Source organism: Sander vitreus, chromosome 10 (genome assembly GCF_031162955.1).
Source record: "Sander vitreus isolate 19-12246 chromosome 10, sanVit1, whole genome shotgun sequence".
Classification (NCBI taxonomy): Eukaryota; Metazoa; Chordata; class Actinopteri; order Perciformes; family Percidae; genus Sander; species Sander vitreus.
In genome coordinates, this window is record NC_135864.1 from 4,385,350 (window position 1) to 4,403,809 (window position 18,460).

At 40.8% G+C, this 18,460-nt stretch overlaps 1 protein-coding gene across 1 annotated transcript in view; it reads right to left on the reverse strand.

Annotated features, from left to right (window-relative positions):
* fat2 (FAT atypical cadherin 2) overlaps positions 1–18,460 on the reverse strand; it is a 114,300-nt gene that overhangs the window by 79,757 nt on the left and 16,083 nt on the right. Inside the window, exons 3-6 of the mRNA XM_078260025.1 lie at positions 17,824–18,135; positions 9,835–9,893; positions 7,270–7,584; positions 5,398–5,608 (exon numbers count right to left, since the gene is read on the reverse strand). Of these exons, the coding sequence (XP_078116151.1) occupies positions 5,398–5,608; positions 7,270–7,584; positions 9,835–9,893; positions 17,824–18,135 (897 nt within the window). The remainder of the gene's footprint in view (positions 1–5,397; positions 5,609–7,269; positions 7,585–9,834; positions 9,894–17,823; positions 18,136–18,460) is intronic.

The window sequence follows — 18,460 nt, forward strand, 5'->3', positions numbered from 1 at the left end:
TAGGCAGTCTTGGAATTCAACACAGACTCAACCTTGGACTCGAACACTGGGGACTCAAGACTTGACTCTGACTCAAACTCAGGTAATGGTGACTCGACTCAGACTCTTCTTTGGTGACTCGGACTCGAACACTGGGGACTCTAGACTCGACTCGGACTCAACAGTTGGTGACTCGACTACAACACTGCACGCTGCACACACCTGCAGAGAGGATGTCATTTTCTCGGTTTCGATCAGCAGTTGTATTCTTCGAGTCACTGGTAAGAGGTTGGAAGGTCAGAAATGAAGATGGGTTGATTCTTTTTTCCAACACTCACTGTCTCTTCACCCCAGTTGTGTAGTACAGTTACAACATTTGGGCATTTCGGCCTTTAATAGACAGGACAGCTAGATATGAAAGAGGAGAGAGACAGGAGGAGACATGCAGGAAACTGTCACAGGTCGGACTTGAACCCTTGACCTTCTGCGTCGAGGCATACACCTCTATATATGCCAATGGTGAAACTTAAAGGGTTGGGGGAAAACTCTGAATTGTGTTGTGAAAAGTGTTGATAATGAATCGTTTGTCATTCGATAGGAAAAAATGCCAAACTTTCTCTGAATCGAGCTTTTCAAATGTGAGGGGTTTTGTACAGATCAAACAAACAATATATAGCATGGTAATTAATGAGCTTTAGAAGTGCCGGTAGGCCGATTGTCTTGCCTTTGGATAAAGCTAGGCTAACTGTTTCTCTCGGTTCCACTCTTTCTGCAAAGCTATGCTAACTGGACAGGTATCAATACTTAACTCTAGAAAATAAAGCAAATGAGCTTTTTTGCAAATTGTTGCATTGTTAAACTGTTTTTCCTTCCTGAAGATTTATCTGCATGAACCTACCTTGAACCAATCCTTCTTTCCTCTGGTGCCTCTTTCTTATCAATCTACTCTCACATCATCTTAGTGAATGGAGTGATTGTTAGAAAATACATGAAATGTATATATTCTCGTTTGTCTCATTAAAGCTTGAAACATTGTAAACTGAACCCCGCTTGTCGCTGTTTTCCTTGAGATCTCGTAACTATTCCTGTAGTAATCCAATCCTTTAATGAAAAGTAGTAGTTTGTCATTCTCTGTCCCTATCATCAGGAAACCCTACTTGATTCAGACCCAGAGACGCCTGTACTCATCCACTCAAGGCAGATGCTCAACCCTCCCCTGCAGGGGACAAATCCCATCCTCCAGCAGAGAGCCAGGGCATCGGACCTGCAGGTGCTGACCCCCATCCCGACCACATCACATCCAGATGGGGCCCTGGTCCAGCACATAGATCACAGTCCAGATAGACTCGCTTGCTCTTCGATATCATGTCCTTGATTTTGTGTTTAGCGTGCTGTTTTTGTGCAGATTCACAGGAGGCGTTGGGGTTATTTTGACACAGAGTGAAGTCTTCATCTGTCTCTCCGAGTTATCTCACGGCCAGAGAGGCTCGATAGGCATCTGGGTTCTGCTGCTGGTAAGGTAGAAAGGCAGAAGCGGAGCGATGAATGCCTGATCATATCTGCATGGGAGAGGTGTGTGACACAACAACATTCCCTCATGTGCCCACGAGATGAGGGTCAGTAATACACGACTGGGGAACAGACAGTGTTGGAATACAGCAGAATAAAATAAAATTAAAATAGAGTGGCCGGTCTCCAGTCTCATCATCTAGTCATCAAAATGTAAATGAAAACGGTGGGTGAAGTCTCTTGTTTCTCACGATTAAAAATACAAAGAGAAGAGAAGAGAGGAGGTTGATCTGACGATTGACAGGCCATCACTGATAATTACACTGATACAACGCTGCAGTTTTCCAACACTACAAAAACTTCAGCTCGGATTGATTGAACACGGAGCTGTCCGAGCTACCGCAAACCTAATACATTTACTCAACTATTACATAAGAGTACAAATATTATACTTCAGTATTTTATTCCAAGAGACATTATACTTCTACTATGCTATGTTTCAGTGGAAAATATTGTACTTTATTGTAACTACTGGGGTAGGCAGTTTTTTTGTTGGCATCATTGGGCAAAAATTCCATAATAACCGTTTAGCATATTGTAATTCAAGTGGACTGAGAAAACTAGACTTCTGCACCTCCTCTTGGCTCCATTTTCAGGCTTTAGAAAATGTAGCCTGTGACAGGAGACTTCAGCAGGTCATTTCACAGAGCGGCTGTTTCTATTTGTTCTACAAATACAGATTCACGTGCACGTCCCTTCAGAAGAGCAGAAGAAGCAACCCATAAGAAGGTTAGACAGGTTAGAGTTATCAAAGAGTCTAAAAGAGAGTCTGACAATAAACGCAATAAACACGTGGCAATGTAGGGCTAGCCAAAGGCTTACGACTGCAGCTAGAACACGGCTCAATATTAGCAACATTTTTTCTAAATCTCTAAAACGCTTCGCTGATATTGACACGTGTAGTATTCATGAACATGAACTTGAACGTATGTCATCGCAAAGGGCTTTACATAGAAAACAGGATGGTGATTCTCATAGAATCAACGCTATCTAACAGCATCAGGCTCACAATCCCGATGGGGATGATTGAAATGAATGACTAGTACCAGTACAGGTTACTGTGTGAAGAGAGGGGACAGCTGCAGGAGGAGGGCTGCGTTTTACAATTACTGCGTTCGTTTGGCATTTCTAGAAAACTGCCAACCCCAACTTTTAAACTGTAGGTCATTGTTACTTTGCAGACAAAGTTATTGGTGTAATGAGGGGGGAATTAAATGTGGATAAATGAAAGAGATGCATGAAGTGAAGTACAATGAAATGTTTGTGGTTACGATTCTGCCAACTATTTCTAGGAAAGATTTAATTATATAGAAAACCATATAAACTATCAAACTATATACTACTACTGCCAGACTCCTCAGGATGATCAGGACTCCTCTGCTTCGTGACATAACGTAATACACAAATGTCACAAGACGAAACATCCGGCGTCCGCAGCTATGAGACAGCTGAATGTCCCCTCAGGGTAGCAAAGAGTGTCTGTAGTGTTCTGTTGGGTTCTGGCACAGATCGAGCTTGGCACAGCAAACTGAACAGGAGGGACCTTGTTTTTTTTTTTCTGTGCACACGCTGCCCCGCCTGGCGGGAAACGACCTGGCAAACCATGATATCCCATTCCTGGGAGGCTCAAAGAGAATGAGACACTGACACTGAATAAAATTATTGTCACGCTTATTATTTTTCATAAAAGCCCCCCGTAACCGTCCTTCTCATAGTGTTCCAGGCTGACAGAAGCCAGAGAGGAGGGTAAAGGAGAGGGAGGGGAAGAGGATGGGAAGGGAAGAGGAGGAAGAGTGGAGGAATGGCCAGTCGTCCCTCCCGTCGTGATCTGGCAGGTGATGAGAGGAGGAACGCTGCTGATTTATCCTCACAGAAAGAAAATGTCCTGCTGAAGTCTTTTTTTCCCTCTCCTCCACCCCTTTTTCCTTTCTATTCATCCATCACGCCAGGAACACTTTTGTCGTGGCAAGGTTGTATTATTTATCTGTAGACCAGAAAATGTCTATCTAGTCTAATCTAAAACATTAAATGTCCCATGGCATGACATTTTCACTTTATGAGGTTTACATTACATTTAACATTAATGTGAGTTCCCCCAGCCTGCCTATGGTCCCCCAGTGGCTAGAAATGGTGATAGGTGTAAACCGAGCCCTGGGTATCCTGCTCTGCCTTTGAGAAAATGAAAGCTCAGATGGGCCGATCTGGAATCTGCTCCTTATGATGTCATAAGAGGAAAGGTTACCTCCCCTTTCTCTGCTTTGCCCACTCAGAGAATTTGGCCCACCCATGAGAGAGAGAGACATCATGGCTTTCAAATGAGCAAAGTGGCAGTTGGTCAAGGCCACACCCCCACTCTCCACCTTGCCCCCCCTCTCTCCTCCTCAATAGCATTTAAAGCTACAGCCACAGAAATGGCACATCCTAAGGAAAGCTCATTGTGGGACTGGCTCTAGTGGGTGTAATTCTGCACCAAGGCTGAATTTCGGGAAAGAGACTTCAGATACAGTATTAGGGGACCACTAAGGTCTATATAAAAGAGACTTCAGATACAGTATTAGGGGACCACTAAGGTCTATATAAAAGAGACTTCAGATACAGTATTAGGGGACCACTAAGGTCTATATAAAAGAGACTTCAGATACAGTATTAGGGGACCACTAAGGTCTATATAAAAGAGACTTCAGATACAGGATTAGGGGACCACTAAGGTCTATATAAAAGAGACTTCAGATACAGTATTAGGGGACCACTAAGGCCTATATAAAAGAGACTTCAGATACAGTATTAGGGGACCACTAAGGTCTATATAAAAGCATCCAAAGAGCACCATGTCATGGGACCTTTAACACCAAGCTTTGTGTCTTGCTTTCAGTCCCTCAGGATCAAACAGTGAGAGTTTTCAGGTAAAAAAAAAAAAAATCTTCTGAAAAACATGCATGGAGACCAGCCTCTATACCACAGCAGCAAAAAATAAATAAAAAAAATAGGAAGCTGCTGCAAAATAGGTTGTGATACAGTCAGGGATGCTGTTCTCACTTTTGTTAGCCTGGAAACTCGTGCTGTGCCTCTACCGTTGCAGTCTTTACCACTTCCTCCACCTCCACATATCTATAACCCATGAGTTCTAGCAAGCTGGCGAAAAACTATTCTGGGAAACAACTAAAGTTTAAGAAGCTGATTCCGAAAGAAAAGTAGGGTTGATAAATCGTAAATCATAGCACTTCATGAAAAAATAAGTTGCAAAAAACACACAGATTGATGATATTTACAGTTTCTGCTTTGCTCTGCTCCACTATCATTCACTGCTGCAGGACTTTGCTGACCTTTAGAAAATAACATGTCTCCTGTTTATATAGAGGCTCATAAGGATGGATGATGGCTGTAACCTGTTTGTGTTCTCCGGTGAGAGCCGGTGCTTTAGGTCAGCACTTGGGCGTAAGTGGCAAAATGGTGAATGTCAGATATACAGTAATTCCCTAATATGTTGTGCTCTGTGCCTTGGCTGCAGGAGTTTAAAGTCAGAGCTATGTGAAGTCATTACACAGTGACCCCTGAACTCTGATTCGGTCTCTTATTGTTTTCTGCCCTTTATTGTAGTATTGATCGTCTTGTGGAAATAAAAATGAGTCGTTTTTTTTTACTCATCCTTTGTCTCTCACCTGCGCAGCAAAGAGCTTCCGAACAGTGTAGAGCACCAGAGTGTGTGTGTGTGTGCGTGTGTGTGTGTGTGTGTGTGTGTGTGTGTGTGTGTGTGTGTGTGTGTGTGTGTGTGTGTGTGTGACTGTGTGTGTGAGTGTGTGTCTGTGAGACTGTGTGTGTGAGACTGTGTGTGTGTTAATTTCCGCTCACCTATGATGTCGAACCACCGCATCATCTGATGGGTCTCCGTCATGATGATGCCCACCATGTGAGTGACAGGCTCCGTTTCCATGACAGCAAAGGTGAAGTGGGGCTCATCAAATATGATTGGCTCGGCAGAAGGCGGCGGGCGGGCGATCCACTCAATGTCCAGTCTCGCCGTAGACGAGCGGGACGGGCTGCCCTGGTCTGTGGCTTTAATCTGGAAATTAACATATAAATTAACATTTTAGTGAAGATTTGACAAAAAACACAGAGAACAACAAAGCACCAAATGTGGAGTAATCCGCCGCTGAAAATAGTCCCCAACAAAATGCACTATTTCCTCCTGTTTGCTTGATAAAAAATATATAAATAAATATATATATATATATATATATATATATATATATATATATATATATATTCAGGAGCCATTTCAATCAGATATACAATAGGATTCAATGCAAAGTAAGTAACACTTACAAGGAATTAGCATTGGCGGATGGTGCATACATAAACATCAACTATTAAAAAAGGAAATCAACAATACATTTAAAAGAAACAATATCATAAACATATTAGTGCAATATAAATATATGCAATATAGTGCAATATATATATATATATATATAAATAAAAGGGTTCAAAGACATGACACTAGATAAGTATAGACATTGAGTAGTATTATTCTGTGAGAATGTTGATGATGGTGATGATGATGAACAATCATCACAATCACAATTATTATTATGGTCATGGTCATAATTATTTAGAATATTATTCACCGTATGTACTTATTCACCAATGTACTGTATATAAGTACTGACCCTTATGGGTATATGTAGGCGAGTATGTATGTATGTACAGTATATATGTAGATAAGTGTATGCATGCATATGCAAAAGTATACATGTACATAGAAAGTTGTCTGGGTAAGTGTATATGTTCTTTAGGTTTTTTTGTACAATTTATTTGAGCTTTCTTGTCAATTTTTGCCTTGACAATTTGTTTGTTACTCTAAAAAAAATGTGAGAAGGATATTACTAAGGGGGGGGGGCTGATATAAGCTGAAGCTTCTGACCCTACTTGAATGATTGTATCATTCCATTTAGGAAAAGTGTATTTGGCTATTCTTCTTTTTCTGTTCGAGCTGCTACTGAGTGGAATCTCACCCCCATAACCATCAGAAATCTAAACACATACCATCTGTATAGGGACTGCAGATGAAAATTAGCCTTCTGGCTAACTCCTTTCCTGTTGCTGATTAACCTCTCTGGCTTCTACAACGCAGAGTGATGACAAGCACTGAGACTGCTCAATAGTTTCAGAGCAGGTGTTAGTGAAGTGCCTTTCAGAGTATTAAGCACAGGTAATTTAGCATCATTAGCAGAGCTATTGGGCTAGGTGAAGAATGTAAAGTCTTCACACCTCCTACAGAGGTACTCAAAGACTGTTGTATAACAAACTCATTATAACTTTCGGTGAAAGGCAGTAGACATGTTTTTGCGCCGTAGTTAAACAACTGATAGTCTCGCATTGCCAGACCTTCCTCCACCGCCCTGCGGAGGAGGGTCTGTCTAGTCCACACAGCATTCCGGGATGGGAGGAAAAGCGTGCTCTGGATTATTGGAATTTCTTTAATCCAATCACAATCGTCTTGGGTGGTGCTAAGCGCCGGACCGTGCAACGGTGCCTCTGCAAAATAGCAACAGAAAACTCAGATTGGACAGATAGTCTAGCTAGCTGTCTGGATTTACCCTGCAGAGATCTGAGGAGCAGTTAACCATAGTCGTCGGCACCTGAATAATCCTGGAAGTGGAACATTGTCGATATATATAGACTACACAACTGACTACTCTAACTGAACTTCTGGGTACCCACCGTGAGAATACTGTAGTTTCCGGGCCAGAAATCACCGTGCGATGTCACCACCCCCGTCACCGAGTCAATCTCAAAGCGCTCGTCGTCCTTGTTGTCTTGGAGCTTGTAGGTCACCACTGCGTTTGAGCCCTCGTCGTCGTCACGGGCGACCATCCTGCAGACTTCCTGTTTACCCGCCTGCTGACGCCGTTCAGCCAGCTTGACGTGGAAAAGTTTGTCGGTGAACTTTGGTCGGTTGTCGTTGGCGTCTAGAACTCGGATCACGACGGTGGCGGTGGAGCGCAGAGACGGAGATCCGTTATCTGAAACGATTACCTGAGAAGTAAGAAGAAAGACAGTTCATTCATTTATTTGCATTAATTATATGTTTTACAGCTAGATGAAACGTATGCGAGACTAAACCAATAATCAAGAAAATAATCAGCAGATTATTTGACAATTATCATACAGTAATTTACATCATTTCAGGGCCACATGATGTGCATACTTTGATGTTAATAATAATAATAATAATAATAATAATAATAATAATAATAATAATAATAATAATAATACTCATCTAGCTCTGTTAATTAATTATTTGGCTGTGAAAACTCCACTGAGGGAAAACGTGAGATGTGGTAGAGAATTCCAGAAAAAAATAGTAAGGTGATGTTGGTTTTTTCAACAAAGTCAAAGGCAAGGCAAGCTTTATTAATTTAGCACATTTCAGCAACAAGGTTATTCAGAGTTTTTTTTACATAAAACATTGACGAGCAGTTAAAAAAAAACATTCATTAAAGAGAATATAAGGCCTCCTGCACACTGGCTGCGTGGCGTGTCCGTTTTTATTTTGGCTCCCATGTTAACAGGTTAGAGCTTACACACTGCCTGCGTGACACGCACGTCTCAGGCGTGGCTCGAGCGAAAACGCATGCATGCTAGAAATAGGACCGACTTTTTTATTTCTTACGTGACACGCAAGCGTGTTGGAAGCGTTTCCAGGCAAGTCTCTAGGTTTCGACATAAATGCAGATATAAATTTAATTAAAAAAATAAATAATAATAATTATCGATTTTCAAATATTGCACTATACACAATACAGAACAAAATATTCTGTAGCCTATTTTTATCTTATTTATTTATAATTATATTATATTATTTATTTTTTATTTAACCTTTATTTAACCAGGTAGGCCGTTGAGAACAGGTTCTCATTTGCAACGGCGACCTGGCCAAGACAAGCGTAGGCGTGCAAGACAACAAATAGTCTCACATTCAATACAGTACAAGAACAAAGATTACAATATGCTACATAAAGTGCAGAATAAGTGGTCAATTACAAATGCCGGCACGTAGTGAGGTGCAAGTAAGTAGATGTATATGCAATATACATGAACAGAGAGTCTATATCACTGCTGAGATGGTGTAAAGAGTTGATGGTGTAAAGAGTCAGTAAACAGTTAATCTAGTGGTCTAGTTAGTGAAGTAGATCAGTTATAACACAATGTATATGAAGAGACAGTCTAGATAAATGCTGAGGTGTAGTGAAGAGTCAATCTACAGTTAGTGCAAGGTGCGGTCTATTAAGTGATGTAGATCAGTAATAACACAGTAAGCAGTAATCAATCTATATACATGCTGAATGTAGAGAAGAGACAATACACAATTAGTGCAAAGTGTGGTCTAGGGGGTGATGAAGATCAGTGATAACACAGTATACAAGAATAGACAGATTATACGAATGCTGAAATGTAGTGAAGAGTCAATATCAGTAATCAGTAATTTTGCCGATATGCCGACGTTGTCTTTGCTGTTATCAAATCAGTATATATTGACAAAATAAAGTTTAAGAACACGCTATTATTTCATTTTATCAATGGTAAACATACATGTGTACAGACAAGGCTAGCAGCAGCAGCAGCAGCGCCGCGTCAGACACGTTTCTGGTGTGCAAAGACAGAAAATGCCACGCAGCCGCCACGCAACAGAAACGCCACGCTCACGCCACGCAGGCAGTGTGCAGGAGGCCTAAGACAGCTTAAATAGAATGAGACAGGTATGAAATACAAAGAAAAAAGTTACAGTGCAGTGCAAGAACAGAACAATTACTTTCAAAAAGGCAGGGTCAAACAGAAAAGTCTTCAGCCTTGATTTAAAAGTACAGTTTCCTGGGGGTTTGTTCCAGATATGTGATGCATAGAAACTGAACTCTGCTTCTCCACGTTTAGCTCTGACTCTGTACTGAACTGTTTCCCAGGTCAAGAATACATTTCTATGCTCAACTCAGTATCAGTTTGCTCTTAACATAGACATGACTGACTGGTAAAATCATCAAGATTAGGACTTATTATGATATTCTGAAACATATCCCGATCCTATCGTGGTATTAAAGCCCACTGAAACAGATTTAAACATCTACATCATCATTAAACATGACGTCTGAGCAGTTATAACCTGTAAAACTTCATACCGTCATGGATTTATTGATACTCAGAAGATCAGACACACTACAGAACACCAGGATTCATTTTTGTTTTCAGCATCAATCCGAAGGGAAAATGTTCTTTATTTAGGAGTCTTACCTCGATGCTGTGTTCGGGTTTATCCTCCCGATCCAAGGCTGAGAGAGTGCTGATCACACCTACACACACACACACCCACACACACACACACACACACACACACACACACATAAAATCAATCGTTAGTGTGTGTGTGTGAGTCTCAGTGCTGGTAAGTGAGAGTGCTAATTACACTTAAACAAACAGACAGACATGAGGGTTACTGCTTCTGTTATTTTAGGTGTGTTTGTGTGTGTGTGTGTGTGTGTGTGTGTGTGTGTGTGTGTGTGTGTGTGTGTGTGTGTGTGTGTGTGTGTGTGTGTGTGTGTGTGTGTGTGTGTGTGCGTGCGTCTCAGAACAGTAACAGAGCTGAACAAACACTTTTGGTTTATTGATGTTGTTTCTGCTGTTATTCGTATATTTGTGTGTTTGTGTGTTTCTGAAAGTCTGCCTCAAAGTTTATCACGAGTCTGTTCACAGCAGCACACCAGTTTTCTGCTGCCAAACATTCAAACTTTTATCCAGATTTTAAAAATGCATCAAGATACTGTATTTTTACCCAAATAGTCCTAGATAGATAATAATAGACGCACAAATATTAATAACAATAAAAATAAAGAAATCAGCAAAAGAAAGTAATCAAAGTTAATTTATTAGTTGAATTAGCTATCTGGAGCTTTCAACAGCATCTTCTGGTGGCGTTTGCTCAGTTGTCATGGAGACGGGATGTGGTTGAAAGCCCTGGTAAAAGCTGGTAAATAGACCTTAAGGTCAAGATTTTGTTTTGTCGTGCTACTATTTTCAAGGTCAGGAATTACCTGTAATACTCAAATTACGGACAAATTAATAACATTAAAAACATATATGCATATAAACCAAACACAGCCGATAAATACAGAGTGATAGAGACATTGTAAAGTTTTGCTTTTTGCATTGGAACCCTGTGGTGTTTACTCGTGAGTGTGTGAAGAAACAAGTCTGAGGATCCAAATTAGGTTAAATTATTCTGCATACATTAAATCACCTATTCAGCAGGCTGAACAGCCAATCAGAGAGCTCTATCTCTCTGACCGAAGCAGCTGAGTGACTAGATACAGGTTTGATGCAGGCAGCGGTGGAACAAACCCACATGCAGACCACTTATCCACAGCACACATCCACAGTCTGTTGAGTTAGTGTTATGTTTGTACCACTAACACTGTGTTTGCTTCTGATACAAGATATAAACTATGTGGCTCAACAGGTTGTTCAGACACATTTGGCTGCGGTGCAGCTGTTTGTTAGGTGTCTGTTTGTGTGTCTGCAGCTGTTTGCTCACTTCAGACAGACAGTATAATCTGCCAGGGACACTTGTATATGTATAAACACAATTATTATGTGTAAACTATCGGACGGCTTGGAGATTAGTTGAGAAATTGGAGTCATTATACTCTTGTTTGCTTGAGGGGTTTTCACTGAAATGCATTTTGAATGGTGTTTTTTCTTTGTATTGGGAATGAGCCGTTAGTAATTGTATTCATGTGTCTCTGGCATCATAATAACATTCACATATATGGTTGGTATTTAATAAAAGGCCAAGAAGATTTCTCCTAATGAAATGAATCTATGCCTTATGTACCCGATATCTTTATGTTTAACAAATATATTAGTTATCATGTTTTCTAATTAAGACACTTCACATTAAAAACCTCCACTTTGACGTATTTCGTTTCATTTTTCAGTCTCTTTTTCTGTGGCTGTGAGTCAATTTCTCATCTCATCTAACCTAAATAAATGAAGTGAAGGGTTTTAGGTCACCTATTAGCTCTAGCAGGGCTGTGAATGCTGCTGAGAGATGAGAGAGATAAGAGAGATGAGAGTGTGTGTGTGAGTGTGTGTATCCCCTTTCACACAAAGCAACGACTGAAGAAAACCCCCATCGTTATTGCTGCTGTGTGAGGGTTTAAGGATCTCACTCTTGTCCAGGGTTTTGTGTGAATCTGACGCTCTTTTACTTATGAAAGGATGAAAATCAGATTAAAGTAAGGCAATTTAGTAAAACTTCTAGCCTACTTGTCATAAAATATGTTTTTCAAAGTTTGATTAAAAGTGGTATACGGTCAAATCTTAAGTTCAAACCCTTGCTTCTTGTTCTTTCTTACCTCTGCACACCTGCCAGCCAAACACTGTCTAATTGCCGGTTTTTGAAATTTACAAAAAATGCAGCCCCAACAATTCTACCATTGGATATCTGGGCGAGATGGATTTATCGCAGTAGGCCTGGGGAAGAGTTTAAGGTATTACAATTACCGGGGAAATAAATCTGTTGGCAGAAGCAGCTATATTAAAAAATTCAGTTGCTGACGTTGTTTCAACTTGTTTGACTACAACATATGTCATTGTTTCAGCAGGTTGACTTCTGTTAGGATGAAGGCCAGGTGTGCACAGGTGTGGGCGAGTGACAGAAGTCTGGAAAAGAATATGGGGTTGGCTTTCACCCGCTGGCAAGCAGAGGAGAGGAGAGGAGAGGAGAGGAGAGGAGAGGAGGGGAGGAGAGGAGGGGAGAGGAGAGGAGAGGAGAGGAGAGGAGAGGAGAGGAGGGGAGGAGAGGAGGGGAGAGGACAGGAGAGGAGAGGAGAGGAGAGGAGAGAGAAGAGGAGAGGAGAGGAGAGGAGAGGAGAGGAGGGGAGGAGAGGAGTGGAGAGGAGAGGAGAGGAGAGGAGAGGAGAGTAGAGGAGAGGAAGGGAGAGGAGAGGAGAGAAGAGGATAGGAGAAGAGAAGAGAGGAGAGGAGAGGAGAGGAGAGGAGAGAGAAGAGGAGAGGAGCGGAGAGGAGAGGAGAGGAGAGGAGAGAGAAGAGGAGAGGAGAGGAGAGGAGAGGAGAGGAGAAGAGAGGAGAGGAGCGGAGAGGAGAGGAGAGGAGAAGAGAGGAGAGAAGGGCCAACTTTGAATGCTGTGTTTACAAACTGCAACGGACAAATCCTACTTGTTTTGCTTTTACTTAAGTATTTCCAGTTAATGCTACTTTATATGTCAAACTCACAACAGTTGATAACAACACACAGGCCAAAAAACAAACCAGAATTCCGTCACGGAACGGACATTTTGAAAGGAGAAAATACTGGCATTAGCATTGTTGTCAGAAAAGATAGTATTTCAACTTAGCATGTTTCCTTAATATCTGATGACGCATTGGGGTCATTTTGGGATTTATTACAGTAAATATGTTACATATTGTTACAAAATGCTGCTTACAAATTAATGTAATAATGATAATCTGAATTATGAGCACTTTTTGTTTTGATACTTATAGTACACTGTGCTGATAGTACGTCTGTAAGTATTTCTATGCTGTTAAATCACTACTTCTCCTTAATTAAGGGCGTGAACATCACTTGAATTACTTAGTTGTTATCTTGTCTATATGTCTTTTGTTCCGGGCATGCTCGTCTGCAATGGTGGGCATTAAACCTACTGATTTAGGGGCTGATATGCTCCAAAATAGAAACAAATGCGGGCAGTCGACGTGCATCTTATTTATACTACATTGGGTGTCTGCAAGGCTGACACGTTCATACACATGCAGATGGTGTGTATGGGCCCTTGTGGACAAAATAGACAAAATATGCGTAACGTGGACCCATGCTGAAAGCATACAAATTCTAACACAAGTGGTCCAAGTAGTAATATCTGCATCATTGGGAAAAAAACAGCATCAATCAAAGCCTAACAGGATTAACAGTTCTACTGCTGGATGGACCATCGGAACTGAATATTTCTAATTGAACCACTAAAGGAAGAAGTTGCAGGACAACAAGATTTTTTGAAAATATGTACAATGACTGCATGCATCTATGTTCTATAGTTGTGTAAATCAACCAGAGAGCTGTGTTCATTTATAGGACTCAGTAAAGGTGGCAGACAGGAGGAGGTGCGGGAGCTTTCCCCTGTAGAAAGAGCTGAGGGTCTTTGGTTGCAGTAAAAGAGCCTGCTGAGGGTCGTTCAGGCCTTTTACGACAGGGCAAACAAGCCCTGCTGGGAGGACATCATTAGGACAGGTGGGGCACGTTAGAAAGTGTGTTTTTGTCATTAGTGCAAACATGGGAATCAGCGGTAAAGCCGAGTCTCTCCCTCAACACCTGTTTTCACTCAGATGCGGTGGACTGCTGTCAAAACCAAGTGAAGATAAACAGTGTTGTATGGCATGTCAGGGCCTGGTTTGTTTGTTTCCTTTCCCTTTAGAGTCACTGCCAGTTGGCTATTCTACAGCTGCTACTTCCCAATATCCCAATCCCATCATAGTTTTTTTTTTTTTTTTTTATGTAGCTTTTATGCTACCCCGTTCAATTATGTGGCATTTCTGAGCAACATCAGCCATGTCAATGATCGAGGGGGTAGAAGACTCTCAGGCTCACAGAGTCAGTCAAACATATTAAGATTGCAAGCCAGCAGTCCAAAACCACCTGGCTTGGTGTAGACTGGGAATTCCTTTGTTGAACTAAGAATACAAAATGACTTCATCAATAACAAATGTATGCAAATCAAGTCGTCTGCGTAAACAAGTCTCTGAAAAGAGCGGCAAACAGCCATCACTAATTGTAAGAGCAAACCGTTTAAAAATAAATCTACTAAGCTGGCACCCCTGAGCCTAAAAGTCTCCCTCATTATCACTATCTGATCTGATCTGACCTGGAAAAAACAGTGTCTCGTCGGCCTGACTTACTAAGAAATGCTATCTGATCATTGCAAGCATTGTGGACAAACTTCCTTATGGTGTGCTCAGATAAAAAATGTTAAAACTTGTAAATGTTGAAAAAGGCAGTGTAAGGACACACAGTGGAACAAACTGATTTTTATGTCTGTTTGGCCCAAGTTAAGGCAAAGACATTTGAGCTGCAAATCTTTCAAAGCATGCCTGGAGGAAAAGAAGTGAAATAAGGATAAGGCTTAGGTTATTCTATCCTTTGTTACTGTAAATCTTTAAAAACAGGTCATAAATATATACATTTTCATTTTCTTAAATAGGCTCAGTATCTTCCTAAAACAGCTGCTCACTGTACTTTGTATCAGACAAACATGAGGAATGAGGAAAAACGGCAGATTAATCCAGAATTGCTGCTGTAGTGAGAATTTGGAGTGGCAGCACGGTGTGTGTGTGGGATTGAGTCCAAATAAACTACAGCATGTGCATCCATGGTAAAGAAGGAGCATGTCACCCACTGCAACAGTCTGGCTCATTGATTTGTTTGTACTTCATGGCACAGAGCAAGAAGATATATCAGACTTTGATACACACATAGCAATTGTTAGTAGATGAATATACTATTGGTTTGGTTCTTTTTAGTGTATATATAGTATGTGTGTGTATAGAGATTTGGGGAATTTGCTTTTGCAAAATTCTAACGAACTACTTTCTAGCCCTTCCTCCTACGGTGGCCTAACCCGAAATTAGCTCTCTCCATCGTTTCCACGCAGCTGTTCTAAGTCTAGTTCTATGTATTCTGAATGATTCTGAATGGCAGATTCTACGCTTACGAGAATACTTTGATTAGTTGGTGGAAGTAATTGACACACATGAATGAGCACATATTTGTGAAAGAACAAAGGGGTTTTTGCTAAGAATCAACTCAAAAATGTACATAATGTAGGTTTATGGGTTGAATCACGCTGCATTATAAAGTATGTACAAGCTTCAGGACAAAGCTTAGTCAGAAACCTGCATAGAGTCGTGAGTCATTTCATCCTGTCGAGGCATGAGAGGTTTATACACCAGTCACCTGCACTTAAGTAATAGTGGGTTAATTTGTGAAAAGGTGGATCATGTTCTACAGATCAGGTTTCAACAGCACTTTTATGCAACTCAATGTAACACAATCTACCTCATTTGTGTGATCAGTGAACTCCGACATCTGATTTTACTTGCATTCTTTGTTGTCTGATGATTTTCATTTAGTTGGAGTGTTCCTGCCTTTAAGTTAAAGGTCAGATATTTTGTGTGAATGTCAAAATATCAATTAATAACAGTTTTTGTACCTCATGTGCAAATTTCCTTATGATTTAAACTACATGGCCTTAAGTATGTGAACATTTAACATTACACTCATGTGATTGTAGTACATCTAATTCCAACATAACAGTGCATTAATATGTTGCTAGAGCCTTAGTCTATATCTCTTTCCACCAGATTTCAAAATCTGGTGGAGAGAGCATTACTGAGGTGCAACACTGATTTTGTGACTAGCATGTTCCAGTTCATCCCAAAGATGTTGGATGGGATTAAGGTCAGAGCTCTGTGCAGACCAGCTAAGTTTGTCCACAACAAACTTGGAAAACCAGCTGGCTTTTTGCCCGGAGGTGTTGTCATGTTGAAACAGAAAAGGGACTAACACAAAGTTGTCACATGTTTGTCTAAAATATCATTTAATGCTGAAACCTTTAGATTTCTCTTTATTGGCTCTATGGGGCCCAAACCATGAAAAACAGCCCAAGACCAAAACCAAACAAGAACGTGTAAAGGTTTGTCCACAAACGGGTGTAATGCCTGGCATGATGTCAGGCATTCTCCACCCCACCCGCTATCTATTTGGCAAGGGCACTTTCACTGCATCTGGGCCCAATAGTTTTTCAATTTCAGTTTTTGACATTTTTATTGTTTACCCTTTTATTTAAGTTAGCAGTTCACTTATTTTTTATGTTAATGCGTGGTTAGTTATGTATTATCTTGTTCCACATGTGTGCTATTTTTAAATTGATATTTATTCTTTATCCCTATTATTATTTTATGAGGAGCCTTTTCTGTATGAATTTAGGTAATCTACATTCATGTAGCCGACCCTTGACATTAAAGAAATCCTCTGTGTGAAAAGTGCGTCCACAATGACCTAATAACCCTTTTCAAACAAAGCTTTTTCATTCTGCGCTTGCCTGGACAAGTACATGAATATCAAATATACCTGCTTTTGCACAAAAAAAGACAGATTGTCTGAATGTGACACTCTCCAGCTGTTTCAACAACTCCTGTCCTCCCTGCCTGTGTGTGACATCTCTCCATCAAACACAACTCTGTCATTAAATCCTTTGGTGTACTAGCCTTTAGGGTGTGGACAAACACCAGAGCTACCTGGAGAGGACAGGGCTTGTAGCGGCTTGTAGCGTCAGAGCTAATGCTACGCTGATTCCCCAGACCATCAAAGTCTGTACCAGATGACTCAGTTTTAACTGTCAAAGATAAACATGCAGATACCAAATCTTTTTAAAGATTTTTTTTTTTATGAGTTAGTTTGTGAGTGACCTCTGAAGGAGTTTCTCATTATTAAGTTTAATTTTCAACGCTGCTCTCTGTGACACGCCCAGGTTCTGCATGGCGTGCTCTGCTCAGACTTGCAAAAGTGCATTAGGACTGATCAACTATTTCGCAAACCCACCCACTACCCTTAAGGGAACTAACCCCCTGTTTTCATATACAGATTTGTCAAAACAATTTGTAAAAAAGGAGAAAGCTCAGAGGTCCTCCAGATGTCTTATATTCACAAGGGGAGTTTGAATCAAAATATAAATCAATCACAATGGAGCGAGTTGCCTATATTTCTGTCCAAACTGCTTATGAAATGAGAGGATGGCACTGTGCAGGCTGATCCATTTACATTCCATGTCCCAGAGTAACTGTATATCTGCCTGCCTGTAAAAACTTCAATTACATGTTTTAGGGCCATGCTGAAATGTCACAAAGGAAGGGAAGGTGAAGCTGCTCAGACAGCAGGCAGATCTTGTGTTTTTTAAAGTGAGCAGTAAACCTTGTGCTGTAATGGCAACATGTCAAATCGCAGTATATCTTTTAGTAAAATAGACAGGAAATCTACCAGTTCAATGAGAATTTAATTTGTTTCTACTGACGTTTTGTCAACTATTTTGTAAAAAGTTTTCCTCCAACACCACTGGAAACCAGTGAAATTATTACTGCCGAATGTTTTGCATGTTCAATGGAAACGTATTGTCTTATAGTAGACACTTTTGCTCATTCACTCTTATTTACCTGTTTTGGGATCCACATCGAAGTACGTCCGATGAGATTCCAGCATCTGGTAGGTCAGCTTCCCCTCAGAGGAAGTGTCCACGTCTGTGGCCGACACCTGGATCACGGACTTGACGTTGTCCACGTTCTCCTGGACAGATGCGAAGTACACTGGCTGAGAAAGTTCTGGAGCGTTATCGTTCACGTCTTGGACCTCCAGGTACACGTGAGTCCAGGAGATCAGAGGCTCAGTCCCCAGATCCGTGACATACACAGAAAGCCAGTAGTGAGGCCTCATCTCACGGTCCAACAACTCTGTTGTACGAATCACACCTGAAAGGGTGGGGAATTACGATTAACTGGAGAGAAAACGCTGTCAACATTAGTATGTACTTGTTTCAACCTGCTACTCTGCCTCAGTAATTAATCACTTATCACTATACATTTTATTATATTAAATAACTGTAACCACTCCGAGGAAATATCAACCACAATGACTTTCATTCAGCTTAGATGATTTTAGCATTTACAAAAAAAAAAGCCTGGATTTTTGCCCAAAGGCGCAGCAGCATGTCACATTTGTTGCCAAAACTCAAATTCCTTTATTGCACAAGAAGCTCGATACCACAGGGTATTTATGGCATGCCGGGGTTCTAAA